General features: G+C 44.1%; 1 protein-coding gene across 2 annotated transcripts in view; it reads left to right on the top strand.

The window, feature by feature from the left end:
* LOC141156732 (cytochrome P450 3A8-like) overlaps positions 1–20,829 on the top strand; it is a 469,992-nt gene that overhangs the window by 433,990 nt on the left and 15,173 nt on the right. For both annotated transcript variants that reach the window (XM_073643055.1, XM_073643064.1), the window contains exons 9-13: positions 5,824–5,951; positions 6,257–6,338; positions 6,682–6,842; positions 8,216–8,442; positions 9,049–9,211. In XM_073643055.1, the coding sequence (XP_073499156.1) occupies positions 5,824–5,951; positions 6,257–6,338; positions 6,682–6,842; positions 8,216–8,442; positions 9,049–9,211 (761 nt within the window). The remainder of the gene's footprint in view (positions 1–5,823; positions 5,952–6,256; positions 6,339–6,681; positions 6,843–8,215; positions 8,443–9,048; positions 9,212–20,829) is intronic.

Here is a 20,829-nt window from a genome sequence, read left to right on the forward strand (position 1 = left end):
AGCGGATTATCCCGGCTGTTAAGCAAGCTACACCACCTGTAGTTTGGACACTTCATTTTTTCAAAGGAAATGCTTCGGGACCACGGGATACTCAGTGAAGAGCATCAGGAGGCACCCCAAGGCATAGGGGCTCGGACTGGCAGTAGGATGCCTTGTGGTGGACAGCCGAGCTCGATCCTTATAAAAGCTTTTTAACTGCAGCAGCTTTAGTGGACGCTACTGGAGCTGGAATTACGCGGCTGCTGGCATGAGACTTGCCCTCCAATAGATCCTTGTAAATGGATTTAAAGTGTATTTATTCAAATTAGAGAGACAATTTAAATTAAAAAGCTTAGAGCTGCCTCCACCACAGGGGGGCTCGCTCGACCCACCAGCGGACAGGCACCAGTATTGGGAGAGGGGGGCTGGCCGTCAGGGTTCACCGCGGCTCTGGCACAAACCCGGCGACACGGAGGTGGCACGGGCAGGAGCGGACTGAACGTGTCGGCTTCTCACTTTTTGGATTTTAGAAGGGCATGACATGCCTATATCTGTGTCTCCCCCTCCTTTTACTGCTCCACCTCTTTTCTTTTCGCATGACTATATGTACTTGTCACTTTTCCATGTGTTAGTTGTGTCTTCTGAGCAGTTTGTCAGCTTTTGGACACCTTTGAAGGTGTTTTCTATGTGTTTCTATGTGTTTTTGTTTGCCTGCCATTGGTTTTAACGGTGTTCGAAGGTGTTCGACGAACAGTTCGACGAACAGTTCGGCGAACACACGGGTGTTCGACGAACCGAACCGAACTCGAACACTACGGGGGTGGCTCAACACTATTCAGGACATCATTAAGTCTGGCTAGGGAGGCCCTTTCCTCCTGCAACAAAAGTTGCATTAGCTTAATGGAACTGTCTGTGGCCTCTTTTTCCCATTTAGCTAGTAATTTGGGATCTTTATATCGATAGCCAGGTGTTAGAGTAATCCTAAGTTGCCTCGGGACTGTCCCTGATTTAATTTAGTTATCAATACTTTGTACTTCCCACCATGATGAGATTTGTTCTTTATACACCTTGGAGAGTTATTTAAATGCTGCAATAGAGGTGGGGGTGTATTTTTTCTGGGTGAAGGCCCTGTCAGCGAATACTTCTTTTGTTTCAGAGAACCATTGGTTGGTATCTAACCCTGTAGTGAGAAATCCTGCCATACTATAGTCAGTGAAAAGAAGCTGGGCATGTATATGTAAAGAAAAGCCAATGTATTCCAATATGAATGAGCAAAAATTGGACTATTAAAAATATCTTTATTAGAAAAGAAGTTAAAACTATTGTTACATTCAAGACAAACAAGATCTGGGTTCCAGGCAAGGTGGAACTATTAACACATGGTGCTGTAGCCAAAACAACATCTGCAACAAAAAACACGCATCAATCACCACATGAGCACATATGGGGCACAGTAGCCCCTATGCATATAATAAGAAAGACTGTGAGTATCACAGAGTGCCAAATAAAATCTAGGTGGACATTTCAATATGTCCACATGAACATTGTTTGTACCATATCATGTATTTGACTAAAAAAGATATCTAACTTGTTATTTTGATACCACTCACCCTACCAGATACAGAGCCAAAAGCCATATGCCCTCTCATAGGCCCCCATCATGGTTTAGCTCATTATGGCTGTACCGGAGGATACTGCCCTCGTTAGCACAAAGGGAGAGTATGGATATCCAATATTATGCAAATCGCTCAAATATAACCTGTGACCATGGCAACAGATGTTGTTAATCAATGTCAGTCACCCTGTGACCATGGCATCAAATGCTGTTAATAAATATCAGTCACCTAATATGTAGAGTGGCGGTATGAGCTTAATTAAGCTCATTCTCAAAGGTACACCAGCCACATATTAAAGAAAAAGGAAAGGTCTCACCCGATTATCAGGATGCGGAAGGCTGTAATACCAGATCCCTTAAGGGTGCCTGTGTCCTTATGAACTCCCAACGTGTTTCGTCAGGGATACTGACTCATCAGGGGAGAACGAATCAACTTTTTTACCTCAATCAACTCAGCTCGCAGTTCTCCTATTATTTCCACCCAGTCAGCGCTGGCGGTCCTCTCTTTTGTTGGTGATTTAAGGTTCCCTCTCGGAGGTGGTACTGAAGGGTCTCCATGATGATCTTTGGACTGGCCACCGTAGGTCTCCAACTTCTGCTGACTCATTTTGGTGATTTTAGGAGCAGAGCCTTTCTTTAACTATTGTTCGCTCTCTGACTCCAAACTAGCTGCCTCATTCATTTTTTTCAATTAGGACTTTGTCCAGAATGCCAGAATCGTCTAGGTACTGTTTCAGCTGCAACTTAATGTCTTTGCTGATTAACCCCATTCCCAGTGATCTCAAGAACTTCTTCTGGACTAGTCCAGCATCAAACTTCTCCTCCGCTTCTACATCTCTGGATGCAAACAACAGTCTATCCTTCAGTTCAATTGGTCTGATCAAGAAACTTTGGGGTGATTCGTTATTTTTCTGTGAGAGGTTAATGAGTCGGTGGAACAATTCTGAAGTACTCTCTTCTTTATAGTGCCCTTTTAAAATCATCTTCAGCTGTTGCAAGGTCAATTGACTCTTCATTTCTAGCATACTACGGAGGTTCAGTCCTGGGCTGATCCCTTTCACCACCCCCTCAACGATCTCATCTGGCTGGTAGCCTTTCTGTAAGCCTGCATTGATCTGGTGCAACAAGTTCATATCAGACAGTTTCTCTTTCTGTTCACACTCTGCAATCTGTTCCAGGATCTTGAATTCTTTCCTTATGGTGATTTGTGGTGTTAGAGAGGACTGTCTTCCTGATTTATCTAACCTGAGCAGGGTAAAGGTTCTGTCTGAGTCTGTCACCCGTTCAGAGATTTTGGTCGATTCCTGCAGGGCTGTTGTTAGGGCTTTGAATTGTTCTTTCAATTCCTGTAGTTCTGTCTGCGGACGGAGATTCCAGCTTTTGGTAATTGGTGACGCCCCTCCATCCTCCAACTTCAACCTGGTTAGAAACTGTGTTAGCTCCTGGAGAAACGTCCCCATGACATCTTCAGCTTCTTTCTTCCCCAGCTCATCCATTTTTGCATTAATAGCAGCTAACAGATGCCTGTGGTTGTGTGCTTTAGAAATCTGTTCTTCTGACATCTTTATATGTTCTGCTACTGTTCTCAATTCTTCACAGGTTAACTGAAGAAGCCGCTCAAAAATTCTGTCTATTTGTATTTCCACATCCATTGCTGCTAGTGAGTTTTCTTTAGGCCTGGTCCCCTTTAACTGGTGTAGCAGAGTTGAATTGAGGTGTTGTGCTGCTGTATTTTTCCACACACTTTTCATCTTCTCCCTCTACATGATAATTCCCACTCAGGCCTCTAGGTTCAAATAGGGCGAGACGAATTTCATGAATTCGTTGGAATCCTGGGGGAACCGTTACTCAGGGCAACCATAGACTGCAGCTTCTCTCAGGCACACGATAGATTCAATAGCTGACCAGACACATCTGACAAGAGTCTTTTTCAAGAGTTTAACAGTGGAATTTAATCTGAAGCACGGCCAGTGCAATTCAGGGATATTACAGCACAATCTTCATTACAATACAGTCTGAGTTTCTTGAGCAACCAGCACCAGTAACAATGCAGTAGTTTCTTCACAAGGCACAGTATTACAGTTTCTTCAGTAGCATAATTCAGCATAGATTAGATCTCTTAGCAGCACACTTCTCTGCATACACAACCACAGGCTTTTCGTTCACAAGGACACAGTAGTAGACAGCATTCTTTATCCTGCATGGAGATGGAGGGGGGGGCTTAATGAGGGAGATGATCCCTGTCCCACAATTCATTCCAGTCCTTATCTTCCTTCCCAATAGTACTCTGCACTGTTAGTTCAGGGAGTTTATCTGACCTGTGTTTAGTTTCTCTCCTGATCTGAATCCTGTTCAGTTGCCTTCTGTCAGATACAGATAACACACTACCTTTCTCTTCGGCTTCAGCCAGACTACAATAACAAGTTCCCCACAATCCCCCTGGGGGGACATGCAGAAGTAGTGCTGTTGCTTCAAAAGCATCCAGCAACTAGAGGGGTTAACACAGTCACAAGAGACAGGGAGTGTTTTAGCAGAGCCCCAAGGGGATTGTGAGGAAGTTGTTTACTGTCTGGCTGGAGCCAAAGAGAAAGGTGGTATGTGATCTGTATATCACAGAAGGCAAGGGAACAGAATTCAGGTCAGGAGGGAAGCTCAACACAGGTCAGATAAACTCCCTGAGTTAACAGTGTGGAGTATTATCAGGCAGAAAAATAAGGACTGGAGGGAATTGTGTCATAGGGATCTTCTCCCTCATCAAACCCTCCCCCCTCCATCTCCATGCAGGATACAGAATACTGTGTACTATTGAGTCATTGTGAAGGAAAAGCCTGTGGTTGTGTATGCATAGAAGTGTGCTGCTAAGAGATCTAATCTGTGCTCAATTATGCTACTGAAGAGACTGACGTTACTGTGCCTGCCTTATTAAACTGTACTGTAATGAATATTGGTGCTGTACTATCCCTGAATTGCACTGGAAGTGCTTCAGATTAAATTACACTGTTAAACTGTTGAAAAAGACTCTTGTCAGATGTGTCTGGTCAGCAACTGAATCTATCGTGTGCCTGAGAGAAGCTGCAGCCTATGGTCGCCCTGAGTAACGGTTCCCCCAGGATTCCAACGAATTAATGAAACCCGTCTCGCCCTATCTGAACATAGCGGTGTAACATGTGCAAACACTTTATGATGATGTCTTAGGCTATGTGCCCACGATGCAGAAATGAAGCAGAAAATTTCTGCAGCATTTCTGCATCTCCCTGGCAGAAAAAACGCATGCAGATTGTGCATGCGTTTTTCCTGTAGAATACATGCGGATTCACATGCGTATCCACATGCGTTAACGCATGTGTTTCCGCATGCGGACTGACAAGCACTTTCCAGGCGATAGCATCACTTGGAAAGTGCTTGACAACTAGGTCACACTGTATAAATCCATGCAAACGGCATGGATTTATACAGTGTGACCGTAAAAATAAAAAAAATAAAGCTATACTTACCTCCGATGCCGCCGCGTGTGCTGTCGCGCTCCTTCCTGGTTCCTTCCTGGCTTGCCGGCATCTCGCGTGACAGCCTGCGGTCACATGACCGCGACGCCATCTCAAGTCCTGGAAGGAGAAGCGCTGCTGGCAAGCAGAGAGAAGCCGTCGGACAGGTGAATATAAACTTTCTTTTTTATTTTATTCTTTTTTTTACAGGTACAATGGTACCCAGGTCTGGTTGAGAGTCTCCTCTCCTCCAGAACTGGGTACCATCCGCACATTGAGACGCATGATATCCGCTTGTACAAATGTACAGACGCGGATATTATGCGTCTCAATGCAAGTCAATGGCGGCGCTTCCACAAAATTAATGAACATGCTGTGGATTTATGAGCGCAGCAGAAACGCTGCGGAAAAATCCGCAGCATGTGCATTGACATTGCGGAATGCCATTGGGGACCATGGGGTGCGGATTACCATGCGTTTTTGAAGCGTTTCCGCTACGGAAATTCCGCAGCGGAAACGCATGAAAAACGCATCATGTGCACGCAGCCTAAATGTCATACTTTGAAATCAGGTTTAGTTACATTTGGCATCTGATATGCGTTACTTGATTGATTGATTTAAACATTACACCAAGTATAGCCATCACTTCTTCTGTCTCCATAAAAGTCAGAAAAGGCCTCTAGCTCCTAGAAAATAATAATCACAATGCTCATGAAATCATGTTTTCCTGTATAATTTTTCTTACAGTTCTGTTTCCATTCCTGATTCCTCTTTTGGAAAAACTGAATTTCTGCTTACTTCCAATGAGCGTCCTCAACTTTTTTCAAGATGCTATAAAAAGCATTAAGAAAAACAGACAGAAAGGAATTCATAAGGTAAGTGAATGTGTAATTCCAACTGGGAAATATGTAGTGGTGGGATTCCCTCTTTGTCCTCTACCACCCATCTTGATTGTTATGGAAGGGACAAAATGTTGATGTTTTGTAATTCTGAGCCCAAGTTGATTTTTAAATATTGGAGAACCCCATTAATAAAAAGGCTGGGAATAATATATAATGCCACAATGTAAGAAGTAGTGAAGGTAGTCACTAAATTATCTGAGACATAGTACTAAAGTAAAATGCAAAGGGTTAGGAATACTGCATTTTTGCTTGTTCTGATCTTTTCTTATGTCTTTCAGGATCGAGTAGATTTCCTACAACTCATGGTAGATGCTCAGATTAGAGGCAACAGTACAGGAGAGTCAGATCATGGCTATAAAGGTATGAAGGCTGACATTTCTCATCTTTCTTAAATGGTGTTCCATGTGGCCTTCAGATGCTGTTGAGCTTTTACAGATTAGAATTTTGCTAGAACCTATTATACAATAATTTTGTGATACAATGTACTGAGTGTAAAACATTAGAAGAAGAGAATTTACTGGACACTAATCTTGATTCCATCCAAAGCATACTGATGGCGGGTGGATTTCTTCAAGAAGACCATTGCCTGCTTGTCATTCTACTTAGGATTGTAGAAGAAACCCAGGATTTTAAAATAATATAAGAAAGGTGTACGCCCGCTCACATGTAAGATAACCAACTCTATGTTGTATGTACTTCACAGAATTGACAGACTCGGAAATTATGGCTCAGGGACTTATCTTCATTATGGCTGGTTATGAGACCACCAGCACTACACTCATGTTTCTGGCTTACCATCTGGCAACTCACCCGGATGTGCAAACCAAACTTCAGGAGGAAATTGACACCTTTCTTCCCAATAAGGTACACCGATATGGAATAATGGCACGAAATGGTGCTCGCTAATTATATACTATATGTATCAATATGGTGACTCATATTCAGTTCAATGTTTGGGTGTCTGAGGTCTCGAAAGTTTGAAATAGAAAAGCTTGGAAGCTTGGGACATGTACAGAGCCAAAAATCGTAGATACAAACCGGGCTAAAAATATTTACCCAAGAAAATAACTACAACTACTATAAATATATCCAACACAACCGGCACAAAGACATATTGATGGGTGAACCTACAGGGAAAAACCCATAGTAACATGGAACCAGTCACAATAATAAGACAGTGTATAAAAAATGACCAAAAGAGTATAATATATAGACTAATTTAAATTGAAGTGCCAAAAGACTGATTTCCTAAAAAGAGGGTTAGAATAGGTACAAGCAATAGTAGCAGAAAAACAGCATTTCACAAATACTTTGTCAGGGGTCCTGTTGTGTTGGGCATATTTATGCTTTTTAACTTATATTTAATTAAAGCAAAATTTTACCCTTTTACAACAACTTTTGTCCCTGCAGGTTTTTGGATCTTGTTTCATAGTCTTGGATTTGGACTCCCTACTTTACATAGGGTTCCAATTTCTGCTTTCATTAAAATAACTAGTATAATGGTACAATATAGGGAAGTAATGCCATTTACTTTATATAATATATATTGATTATATTTGTAAATGCTTTTCCAGCACATTTTCATTCTAATAGTAGCACTATGAGTAGATGCAGCAAATAAAATTTAATATTATGTCCATCGAGCATAGTATAATACAAAATCTGAAGAATCACATATTTATATACAATAAGACACAGAAATAATGCAATAGATGAGACAAGTGATGTAAAGCAGAACTATCATTATGGGAGATGGATAAACAGTTGTGGCCATAAATATTGCAATAGTTGATAGATAAGGAGTGTGAAAGTTTAATTATTCTGTGATTGAAGTCTGGTAGAGTTTTGTAATGCCCCCACAGGTCTGAGGAGCACATTCCTTAGTTGATGAAGAATGGCATAAATCCATGCTCTTCTGTCAAGAAGCTAAATATTCTTTCAGTTAGATATGACCTGCTCCTGTTTTCAGCTCTAAGGGCTTGTTCACATGTTGCGATTCAACGTTGCAAGATTTTAAGCAAACTTCCACATTAAAGCCAGAATAGACATAATAATGGCCAAAATAGCAAAACACGCCTCTCACGGAAAATTAATTAGTAATAACATAATTTGTAACAACTTGCTATCATTTGCGAATGTGGTAGAAATTTATGAATATCTGATTATATTAGAACATGATCTCAAATATACCAAAGGTGAAGAAGCAAAGTATTCAATGTATTCATCGTTGTCTTCAGGCTCCCCCGACATATGAAGCTCTGATGCAGATGGAGTACCTTGATATGGTGCTTCATGAAACCTTACGACTCTATCCCGCAGCTGGGAGAATTGAACGTGTTTGTAAGACCACAACTGAGATCAATGGAGTGACTATCCCAAAGGACGCTGTGATTGTTATCCCAGTCTTTGTGCTGCACCGTGACCCCGAGTTCTGGCCTGATCCAGAGGAATTCCGACCTGAAAGGTATCATATAGGTGGGGTCATTTTTTGGAGAAACATAAAGGCCCCAATTCATCATTTGTGTTTTTTAAAGTCCCTTTCCTTTTTTGTCTTGTGGCATTAGTTTACATTTTTGCGTCAGACTGATGCACACAATTCATGAATTTGGCACAATGTAAAAAATGGGCTTTTTTCCTGTGTTGAATTGTATTTGGGACTTTTGATGCAAAAATTTTGCCAGATTGTGGGAGTATATGAAAATACACCAGGGGGACTAATGTGAAGTTGCGCCAAATTTTGCGAATTTTTAAAAATCAGGAGAAAACATCTGGAATTGCTAAACTCTGCCCACAAAGCAGAAAAAAACAATCAATCACTTATAAAATATAGTTTAAAAAACAAAAAAGGTGCAAATCACACAAAACTAGACAAAAAACAGGCGCAAAGGCAATGATGAATCGGGGCCAATGAGTATAAAGAGAAAAACTCAATAATATTGAATATTAAATAGCCGGCCAATTATGCTGCAATCAATGGGTTCTGATAGCTTTACTCTAATGTGTTTGGGGTCTTTACACTACTGCATTATTCATTTTTTTAAGTTTTGTGTTATATCTTTTTCATGCACAGATTTAGTAAAGAGAACAGGGAGACACGAGACCCTTACACCTTCCTACCATTTGGAGCTGGACCACGGAACTGCATAGGGATGAGATTTGCCATGATCAGTATGAAATCAGTCATCACCCTGCTACTGCAGAACTTCTCTTTCCGAACTTGCAAAGACACTCCAGTAAGTATATATAGTTGAAACCAGAAGTTTACATACAGTATATAAAAAGACACTTATGCATGTTTTTCTCAATATCTCACATAAAATCAGAATAAACCTTTCCCGGTTTAGGTCCATTAGGACTACCATAATTTTTAATATTTGCCAAATGCCAGAATAATGAGAGAGAGAGAATGTTTTAAGGCATTCTTATTACTTACTGCAAAGTCAAAAGTTTACATACACTAAGATTACTATGCCTTTAAACAGTTCTTGATTGCCCATATGATGATGTCATATGTTTGGAAGCTTCTGTTTTTTTTGGCAACATCTGAGTTAATTAGAGACACATCTGTGGATTTATTTTAATGCACACCTGAAAGACACTGCTTCTTTGTGTAGCATCCTGGGAAAGTCTAAAGAAATAAGCCAAGATATCAGGAAGAGAATTGTGGACTTGCACAAGTCTGGCTCATCTTTGGGTACAATTTCAAGATACCTGAAGGTGCCTCATTCATCTATACAAACAATTATACGCAAGTACCACAAGATGGCAATGTCCAGCCATCATACCGCTCTGGAAGGAGACGGGTTCTATGTAGCAGAGATGAACGTGCTTTGGTCCGACATGTGCATATCAACCCAAGGACGAAAGCAAAAGACCTTGTGAAGATGATGGCGGAAGCTGGTAAGATTGTATCAATATCCGCAGTGAAACGAGTACTGTATCAATATGGGCTGAAAGGCCACTCTGCTAGGAAGAAGCCATTACTCCAAAATAAACATAAAAAGCCTGATTAATGTTTGCAAATGCACACAGGAACAAAGACACAAACAATTTTTGGAGACATGTCCTGTGGTCTAATGAAACTAAAATTTAACTTTTTGGGCATAATGACCATCGTTACATTTGAAGGAAAAAGGGAGAAGCTTGGAAGCCTAAGAACACCATCCCAACTGTGAAACATGTGAGTGGCAGCATCATGTTGTGGGGTTGTTTTGCCGCAGAAGGGACTGGTGCATTTCACAAAATAGATGGCATCATGAGTAAAAAAGATTATGTGGCAAATTTGAATGCTCGAGTGCTCGACCCGAGCAACGAGCCCAATGTAAGTCTATGAGAAACTCGAGCATTTTTCCAGCGGCACTCCCCATAGGTCTGCAGGGGGCCTAAAAACGATCCAAATCGATGGGAACAGTGTTCCAATGACATGGGAACAGCATGAGGAAGACCTCTGGAAGCATCTCTGACTGCCAGGTCACTGCTGTCAACAATGTTGTCAGAATATTACGCCATTTTTACGGGCTCACAATAAAACATACAAAAACGAAACCAAAATGGATTTTCTGGGTAAAAATGTTAAAGAACATCCTTTTCAGGGTAATGACTTGTATATTAGGTAAAATAAATAAACAAAAACAAAAATACTCCTCCACACCTTGGGCTATGTTCACACGTAGCATTTTTAATGTGTTTTTGCACTTTTGCATTGCTTTCAACGGTGAAAAATACATTTACCAGTAAATGTCATTTTAACATTTTACTACCTTATCTTCCCATGTGATGTGTGAGACATGATCAGATACATGCATACAGTGCTGAAAAGACATGGAAACAGCATGAGGAAGACTCCTGGGAGCATCTCTGACTCCCAGGTCACTGCCAAAAGCTGTAGTCATCAGACGTGATCCTATATTACTACGGTAATAATACAGACATTTTGGCAATGTGACAAATATTAAACTCCATTTAAAATGGGCAAGAAGTTTTGCAAGGGATGAGAGGGAAGTGGATGTTATGGTGATGGTGCGCGCAGAGGCCGAGGCTGTGGGCAAGATGAAACTGTGCCTGCTGAGGGAGCACAACAAGCAACCACATTGAACTACCTTTCTGTCCCAATTTCTAGGGGGCTGCGGAACACCACTATTGAATCCAGAGCAGTGTGAAAAGGTTGTTGGATGGATAGCAGATAATGCTTCCAGTCAGTTTGCCACCACCACCATTCTGTCTTCCACATCTCAATAGCTGTGAGTCTGGACCAGATTATTATTATTACTTTAGCGCCATTTATTCCATGGCGCTTTACATGTGAAAAAGAGGTATACATCACAAAAACAATTACAATAATCTTGACAGCGACTGGTACAGGAGAGGAGAGGACCCTGCCCGCGAGGGCTCACAGGTCTACAATGGATGGGTGAGGATGCAGTAGGTGATGATAGAGCTGGTCGTGCAGCGGTATGGTGGAGCAAGGGTTACTGCAGGTTGTAAGCTTGTCGGAAGAGGTGGGTCTTCAGGTGCCTTTTGAAGGCTTCAACAGTAGGCGAGAGTCTGATATGTTGGGTTAGACAGTTCCAGAGTAGGAGTGATGCACGGGAGAAATCTTGCATGCGATTGTGGGAAGAGGAGATAAGAGGAGAGTGGAGAAGGAGATCTTGTGAGGAATGGAGTTTGCATGCAGGTATGTACCGGGAGATTAGGTCTCAGATATACAGTACAGACCAACTGAAAATATGTCTTATTTTCTAGGTTCTTCAAAGTAGCCACCTTTTGCTTTGACGATTGCTTTGCACACTCTTGGCATTCTCTTGATGAGCTTCAAGAGGTAGTCACCGGAAATGGTTTTCACTTCACAGGTGTGCCCTGTCAGGTTTAATAAGTGGGATTTCTTGCCTTATAAATGGGGTTGGGATCATCAGTTGTGTTGTGCAGAAGTCTGGTGGATACACAGCTGATAGTCCTACTGAATAGACTGTTAGAATTTGTATTATGGCAAGAAAAAGCAGCTAAGTAAAGAAAAACGAGTGGCCATCAGTCAGTCAGTGCGAAAAATTGGGAAAACTTTGAAAGTGTCCCCAAGTGCAGTTGCAAAAACCATCAAGTGCTACAAAGAAACTGGCTCACATGAGGACCGCCCCAGGAAAGGAAGACCAAGAGTCACCTCTGCTTCTGAGGATAAGTTTATCCGAATCACCAGCCTCAGAAATTGCAGGTTAACATCAGCTCAGATTAGAGACCAGGTCAATTCCACACAGAGTTCTAGCAGCAGACACATCTCTACAACAACTGTTAAGAGGAGACTTTGTGCAGCAGGCCTTCATGGTAAAATAGCTGCTAGGAAACCACTGCTAAGGACAGGCAACAAGCAGAAGAGACTTGCTCGGGCTAAAGAACACAAGGAATGGACATTAGACCAGTGGAAATCTGTGCTTTGGTCTGATGAGTCCAAATTTGAGATCTTTGGTTCCAACCACCGTGTCTTTGTGCGTCGCAGAAAAGGTGAACGAATGGACTCTACATGCCTGGTTCCCACTGTGAAGCATGGAGGAGGAGGTGTGATGGTGTGGGGGTGCTTTGCTGGTGACACTGTTGGGGATTTATTCAAAATTGAAGGCATACTGAACCAGCATGGCTACCACAGCACCTTGCAGCGGCATGCTATTCCATCTGGTTTGCATTTAGTTGGACCATCATTTATTTTTCAACAGGACAATGACCCCAAACACACCTCCAGGCCTTCATGGTAAAATAGCTGCTAGGAAACCACTGCTAAGGACAGGCAACAAGCAGAAGAGACTTGCTCGGGCTAAAGAACACAAGGAATGGACATTAGACCAGTGGAAATCTGTGCTTTGGTCTGATGAGTCCAAATTTGAGATCTTTGGTTCCAACCACCGTGTCTTTGTGCGTCGCAGAAAAGGTGAACGAATGGACTCTACATGCCTGGTTCCCACTGTGAAGCATGGAGGAGGAGGTGTGATGGTGTGGGGGTGCTTTGCTGGTGACACTGTTGGGGATTTATTCAAAATTGAAGGCATACTGAACCAGCATGGCTACCACAGCACCTTGCAGCGGCATGCTATTCCATCTGGTTTGCATTTAGTTGGACCATCATTTATTTTTCAACAGGACAATGACCCCAAACACACCTCCAGGCTGTGTAAGGGCTGTTTAACCAAGAAGTAGAGTGATGGGGTGCTACGCCAGATGACCTGGCCTCCACAGTCACCAAACCTGAACCCAATCGAGATGGTTTGGGGTGAGCTGGACTGCAGAGTGAAGGCAAAAGGGCCAACAAGTGCTAAGCATCTTTGGGAACTCCTTCAAGATTGTTGGAAGACCATTTCCGGTGACTACCTCTTGAAGCTCATCAAGAGAATTCCAAGAGTGTGCAAAGCAGTCATCAAAGCAAAAGGTGGCTACTTTGAAGAACCTAGAATATAAGACATATTTTCAGTTGTTTCACACTTTTTTGTTAAGTATATAATTCCACATGTGTTAATTCATAGTTTTGATGCCTTCAATGTGAATGTACAATTTTCATAGTCATGAAAATACAGAAAAATCTTTAAATGAGAAGGTGTGTCCAAACTTTTGATCTGTACTGTATGGAGGAGACAGGTTGTGGATGGCTTTGCATGTCATGCTAAGGTTTTGAACTGGAGTCTCTGGACAATGGGGAGCCAGTGAAGGGATTGACAGAGAGGAGAGGCGAGGGAATAGTGGGGGGACAGGTGAATTAGTCGGGCAGCAGAGTTTAGGATAGATTGGAGGGGTGCGAGAGTGTTGGAAGGTGCAAGAGTGTTGGAAGGGAGGCCACAGAGCAGGAGTTTCCAGTCGTTGAGGCGGGAGATGATGAGGGCTTGCACTACTGTTTTTACAAATTCTTGTTTGTGGAATGTGCGGATCCGGGAGATATTTTTTACTTGGAGTCGGCATATTCCTACTTCCGAGTGCCCTGAGACAACTGATCCCACACTTGGGTGGATGATGAAGCCAGGGTCCAGAAAAAGTGTCTGCGGATGACGCCACTGCCTCTTCCCCATTATACATGCACACCAAGCCTCCATGATGCAGGCAAAAATGCCCCCCAGCCTGCACCTGTCGATGCACTCTTGCAAAAATCACCATCAGCAACCAGGTCCACGTCCTTGCCCCAGCGCAGCGTTCAGTTGTCCCTAACCCAGGTGGAATGAAAGCACAAATACACAGCCAACCACCCACAGGCCACATTACTAAACTGCCACATTACTTGACTGCTTGCACTAGAAATGTAGCCTTTTAGGCTCATGGAGCTGAAAGCTTTCGACAACCTCATGGCGGCGGCAGTCCCCAGCCGCCACTCTTTCTCCCGGTGTCGTCCCCGCCTTATACAAGCACGGGTCCCAGAACATTACCCATACCTTCACCAGCGCAATTAGTGGGAAGGACTGCCTAACCACAAACACGTGGACAAGTGAATGTGGCCAGGGATGGTACAACTTACTGACGCATCACTGGGTTAATATTGTGGAAGCCGGGACCCAGTGGGACCCTGGGATGGAACACGTCTTCCCGACGCATAGGATTGCGGGCCCTGGGACAATCAAGCTTCAACACAATAGTCACAAAGTAGACAGCAGCAGTATTAGGTCTCCTAGTCAACGAGCAAATTATTCATGATGATACAGGCCACCACCTCCTTAGCTTACTGCTGGTACTTTTCTGTGGGAATCAGCTTAGCTCCAACCAGCCTGGAATATTTCCAGTAAACTATGGCACGACACCATGGTATTATCAGTGCCCCCAGTATCAGTGGCGAAGCCATCCACAATTTCCTGCTCAGGAATTTTATTTGGTAGAATGAGTGCCTGCCCAAACATTGGGAGCTGAAGACATTAAGTAGCAGTAGGTGTAAGTTTCTCCAGCATGTTAGACCAGTAAGGGAATATATCGGAAGATTAGTTCACAGATGTATGGAGGAGAAAGGTTATGAATGGCTTTGTAGTTCAGTGTTAGTAGTTTTAACTGGATACACTGGGCAGCCAGCCCAGTCCACCATCTCCTTAGCTTGCTGCTGGTACTTTTCTGTGGGTATCAGCTTGGCTCCAACCAACCTGTAATATTTCCAGTGAATTATGGCATGACTCCATGATATTAGCAGTGCCCCCAGTACCTGTAGCAAAGTCATCCACAATTTACTTTTCAGGAATATTATTTGGAAGACTGAGTGGCTGCCCAAATACATTAGTTTCTCACAAAGGAGCTCAAGATACTGAGTGGAAGTAGGTGCAAGTTTCTCCAGCATGTTAGATATCAGAGGGAGAAGACAGAGGGCAGCACAGTGGCTAAGTGGTTAGCATTGAAGCCTTGCAGCACTGTGGTCCTGGGTTCAAATCCCACCAAGGATACCATCTGCAAGGATTTTGTATGTTCTCCCCGTTTTTGCGTGGGTTTCCCCCTCAGTAAAAAAGCAGCCATAGAGTGTCCGGGAACCTTAACACAGACTTTTCTTAGCCAGGGTTGCTTCTCGGCAGGGTTGGATGGGCCCACCAGACAATCGGTAGGCCTTGGCTTCTCCTTCAGGAGTATTCATACCGCAAACTTTGCAGCTGCTATGCGGCTCTTGAGCGGGGGAGAAAATTGGGCCCTCAGAATCAAATCCTCTGGTGGGCCCATTGTTCTTCAGTCTGATACTGCTTCTCGGTGAGAGTTGTATTTAACCACAGCCATATTCTTTAGCTCAGTGAAAGGACTGGCATAGAGGGAAACCGTATATACTCCTGCTGTCATTTCTCCCCCACCATGTTCCGGACATTGTCACACACGACCATGCCTGGCTGTATGTTCCGAGATGAGAGCCACAGATCTGCCAGCTGTGTTACAGCTTTCAACAACTCTTCAGCGGTGTGTGGTTTGTCACCTAAGTTTGAGGGGCTCAGGGTGGTAGTTGTGGCGATGGACTGCTGCCTTCCTACACCCTGGCTCCCTGACAAAGACAAATGTCCCAATTCTCCTGTGCTGTGCGTGTGGTATTTAACACTCACATTTTGGTCGCAGATCTCTGCTGTCTTCAGTTCTTCCACTCCAGGAACTGCCGCACACATATTAGGGGACTTCCACTCCGTTTTATAAAAAAGAACTTTACTTAAACATCCAAATTCAACATAGGGAAACACGCAGTATTGGGTACATACTTTTTCAGGTTCACAGTCCATTGCACATCACGTGTTGTTAATGTTCACTGTCCGATTGTCCTGAGCTATCCCATCCATAGTCGACCTTTTTGACCTCTGAGACACTTGCAGTTTTAAGAGTCCCGTACTGTCTTCTCTGTACTAATTCCCGTCCGACTTCCCCTTCTGGGAAGATTTTGAGACAAACTTCTCTGCTGGCTCCCGTGGACCTTAGGCCCCGAACGTTAAGGAAAAGTCTATTTTAGAGTTCCTGACTGACGTTCCTCGACTGCTGGACAGACAGTGCCACTGGTGCCCCCTGGACCTCCAACTATTGCTCTCTCACATCTCTCCTTCTCTCACCCTAACATCAACTCCCTGAAAACAGGAAGTGTCTCAGTACTTCACTGAACCTTCTCCTCCCACACTGGAGCAACTCCTAAACCCCTTAACTCTTAACACTACCCTTCTGCTAATCTAATAGTCTACCTACACTTAACCTATACTGACCCTATAACTAATACATCAGACATCAGGTCATATACATACTCAGATAAAAACAGAGAGTACAACATTATGTGCACAAAGAGGGAAGAGGTGCATAAGCTCTTATATAGACCCGATGACGCTATGCGGCCAGCCAATCACTGCAATGCCACAACCAACATGGCTACAGCCAGTGTCAGACTGGAGTGTCTGGGGCCCACAGGAGGAATTGATCCTCAGGGCCCACCCTACAGCTATATGCAAATACCTGTTAGCAGTTATCGCTGTTATAGTGGAGCGTCAGCGGTAAATCACAGACGACTCCTGCACATCTCCTGTGCACCACTATAACTGAGATGTACAATTACGGTAGTTTGCATTAAAGGAGTTCTTTGGTTAAAACAAGTTATCACCGATCCATGGGCTCCACAAAATAGGTGATAACTTATTGATCGTTTGGAAAATATGGCTTGAGTAAGGGTTCCAACCCGTTATTACTATATTCCAAATACTCAGCACTCAATTGCCAGTTCAAAAAAATAGATTCTTTAATTGTACTTTTTATATGCAATCCACAAAAATGTGTAACATTTCGACCCGTATATCGGTCTTCATCAAACACTGTATACATACAGAAAAAATAAACAAATCAAATTTATTATTCCATACAGAAATATAATTTAACTATTACAGAGTTATAATCATATAGTTTAATTTTCATAATATACATATAACATATCAATGTTAGAAACATACATATGCGGTCTAGGAAAACGTATCAAGTATTATATAGTTTTTTATAACTAGAGTGAATCTCCACTAGTGTTTTCAATAGTGAGTTTGAAAGTAGATATCAATAATATAAAGGTATGATTTCCATTAGGGTTGTGATAGTAGTAGACCCTTTGAACTTTCATTTTCGGTTCTCAGGAAACTTCCACCATAGAGTAGACTAAAATATAAAGACATGACATGAGTATCCAAAAGAAAAAAGAAAAGGAACATTGTGGAGTACAAGCTTACCGGATTGCTCGAAAAATACTGCCTGTATATCGCACTTCAGAAATCATGTATTTCACATTAGTATGGTGCTGTCTCTCTTCCTCACCAGCGTGTGTTTTATGCTCAGAACCCGGAAATAGAAAGTGTGTGACGTCACTGGATCACCACCCCCACTGGTCATGTGGCCTGAGGTCACACCCCTAATCGCATCATCTTATGCTGTGGTGTAAGTCCCCTTGACATGCCCTATAGCTCCGCCCATTCCTATGCATCATATGATGCTGCCCGATAGCTCCACCTACTCATATGTGTCATATGATGCTGCCCTATAGCTCCGCCTACTCATATGTGTCATAAGATCGTTTGGGTCCGAACATTGGAAAACACACCTATCGGAAGAATGGGGAAGTTTTATCCCTGTAAGGACACTTTTCCCCATTTTAAAATGCAGCGGCAGGTAGGACGTCTGACCGCAGCCTCATTCATTCTCTTTGGGACTTCCAGAAAAAAACAACAGCCACGGAGGGAATGAATGGATCAGTGGTCAAGTCGCACATGAGCTCCAGTCTAATGGGGATAAAAACTCCACATTCTACCAATCGGTGTGGGTCCCAGCATTCAGACCCCCATTAATCAATAATTTATCACTTATCCTGTGGAGAGGTGATTACTTGTTTTCCCCAGAGAACCCCTGTAAGTGCATCTCTGCCGCTCTGTTCCAAGTATTTAATCACTAATGGAAATAAAGAATCTTCTCCTAATTAATATTAGAGAGAACAAGTGACCCCAAACACAACACAATCCACTATACCAACACCAACAGTACCACATACAAGGGAGAAATACCGCCACACCATGACTGGACTACATATTTCCAGCATATAGAGACCAAATAATACCAAATACTAGAGACAAATACCGCCACACCAGATATTAACAGCATATAGTGTCCAAATAATTCCCCATCATTGCTCTTCCCTCCTCCATCATTGCTATCCCCCCTGCTCCATCATTGCTCTCCCCCTCCTCCATCATCATTGCCAGCTCTCCCCCACCTCCATCATCAATGCCAGCTCTCCCCTCCACCTCCTCCATCATTGCCAGCTCTCCCCCCACCTTCTCAATCATTGCCAGCTCCCCCCACCTCCTCCATCATTGCCAGATCCCCCACCTACTCCATCACTGCCAGCTCTCCCTCCCACCTCCTCAATCATTGCCAGCTCTCCCCCCACCTCCATCATTGCTAGCTCTCCCCGCCTCCTCCATCATTGTCAGCTCTCCTTCTACCTCCTCCATCATTGCCAGCCCCCCCACCTCCTCCATCATTGCCAGCTTTCCCCCCACCTCCTCCATCATTGCCAGCTCTATCCCCACCTTCTCCATCATTGCCAGCTCTCCCCCCACCTCCTCCATCATTGCCAGCTCCCCCCCACTTCCTCCATCATTGCCAGCTCTCCCCCCATTTCCTCCATCATTACCAGCTCTCCCCCCCATTTCCTCATAATTGCCAGCTCCCCCCACCTGCTTCATCATTGCCAGCTCCCCCCCACCTCCTCCATCATTGCCAGCTCTCCCCCCCACCTCCTCCATCATTGCCAGCTCTCCCCCAACCTCCTCCATCATTGCCAGCTCTCCTCCCACCTCCTCCATCATTGCCAGCTCTCCCCCCCACCTCCTCCATCATTGCCAGCTCTCCCCCCACCTCCTCCATCATTGCCAGCTCTCCCCCCACCTCCTCCATCATTTCCAGCTTTCCCTTCCACCTCCTTCATCATTGCCAGCTCTCCCCCGCATCTCCTCCATCATTGCCAGCTCCCCCCCACACTCCTCCATCATTTCCTGCTCAACTCCCTCCACTCCTCCATCATTGCCAGGTCTTCCTCATCCCCAGTGTATTAGTTAAAAAACAGAAAAAAACCTTACCGCTCCCCTTCAGCATCCTCATTGTCTGCAACTTTCTCCCTGACACAGGCACGCGCTGCTTGATGACGTCATCAAGCCGAACGAGCCTGTGTCAGGGAGAAAGCGGTGGGCTGGAAACAGAGGACAGATCGATCAGCTCCACTGCCATTTTCCTCCTGTTAGCAGCAGAACTGGAAGGATCGCTCCTTGCCCGCTGCACATGATGAGGGCAATCTGGCCAAGGGACTCCTGGAGCCTGGGGGTCCGAGAAGCAGGCCAGATTGCCCTCATCAGCCGAACTGCAAGGGCCCACCTCTGGCCCTGGTGCAGGTACACTGGCGGCAATGTTAACCAGCGGGCCCCTGTGCGTTCTGCTCGGGGGCTTGCTGAGGACCCGGGACCACCGGAGAATTCTCCAGTGTCCCGGTGCCCCACTCCAACCCCGGCTACAGCATTACAATGCATGGCAAGCAATCCCTGCGTGTTCATTGGCTCTCTAAAGAGTGCCAAACATGCAGGGCGGGGACCCGAGCTCCCGCCCGAGCAACCCGGAAATACTCGCGGAACGCCGAGCTTATCGAGCAGTGTGTTGCTCGGGCGAGTACCGAGCAGTGGCGAACACGCTCACTCATCATTACTGATAAGGCAGGTGCAAGCAAGGCGACCTACAAACCTAGATCAGTTACACCAGTTTTATCAGGAGGAATGGGCCCAAATTCCGACTAACTATTGTGAGAAGTTTGTAGAAGGATATCCCAAATGTTTGACCTAAGTCATTCTGTTTAAGGGCAATGGTACAAAATACTAATGAAATGTATGTAAACATTTGACTTTGTAGTAAGTAATAAAAATGCCTTAAAACTAGTGTTGAGCGAGCACTAAAATGTTCGGGTGCTCGAAGCTCGGGCCGAGCTCGCCGTGATACTAGGGTGCTCGACCCGAGCAACGAGCCCAATGTTAGTCTATGGGAGACCCGAGCATTTTTGCGGTGGCACCCCCGGCAGTCTTTTAAAAGCCTAACAAGTGCCCAAAACGATAGTGACAGTGCTCAAATGACAAGGGGACAGCATGGGGATCGCCCCAGGAAGCATTTATGACCCCCAGGTCACTGCTGTCAACAACGTGGTCAGAGGTATTAAGCCACTTTTAAGGGCTCACAATAAAACGTTCAAAAACGAAACTGAAACTGCTTTCCTGTGAAATATGTTAAGGAAGTTCCTTTCCAGGGTAAAGACTTGTGTATAAGGTAAAATAAATAACCAAAAAAAAAATACTCCTCCACACCTTGGGCTATGTTCACAAGTAGCATTTTT

The sequence above is a fragment of the Phyllobates terribilis genome, unplaced genomic scaffold, assembly GCF_046119375.1.
Source record: "Phyllobates terribilis strain yellow unplaced genomic scaffold, ASM4611937v1 Scaffold_1__5_contigs__length_1240528914, whole genome shotgun sequence".
NCBI classification, from domain to species: domain Eukaryota; kingdom Metazoa; phylum Chordata; class Amphibia; order Anura; family Dendrobatidae; genus Phyllobates; species Phyllobates terribilis.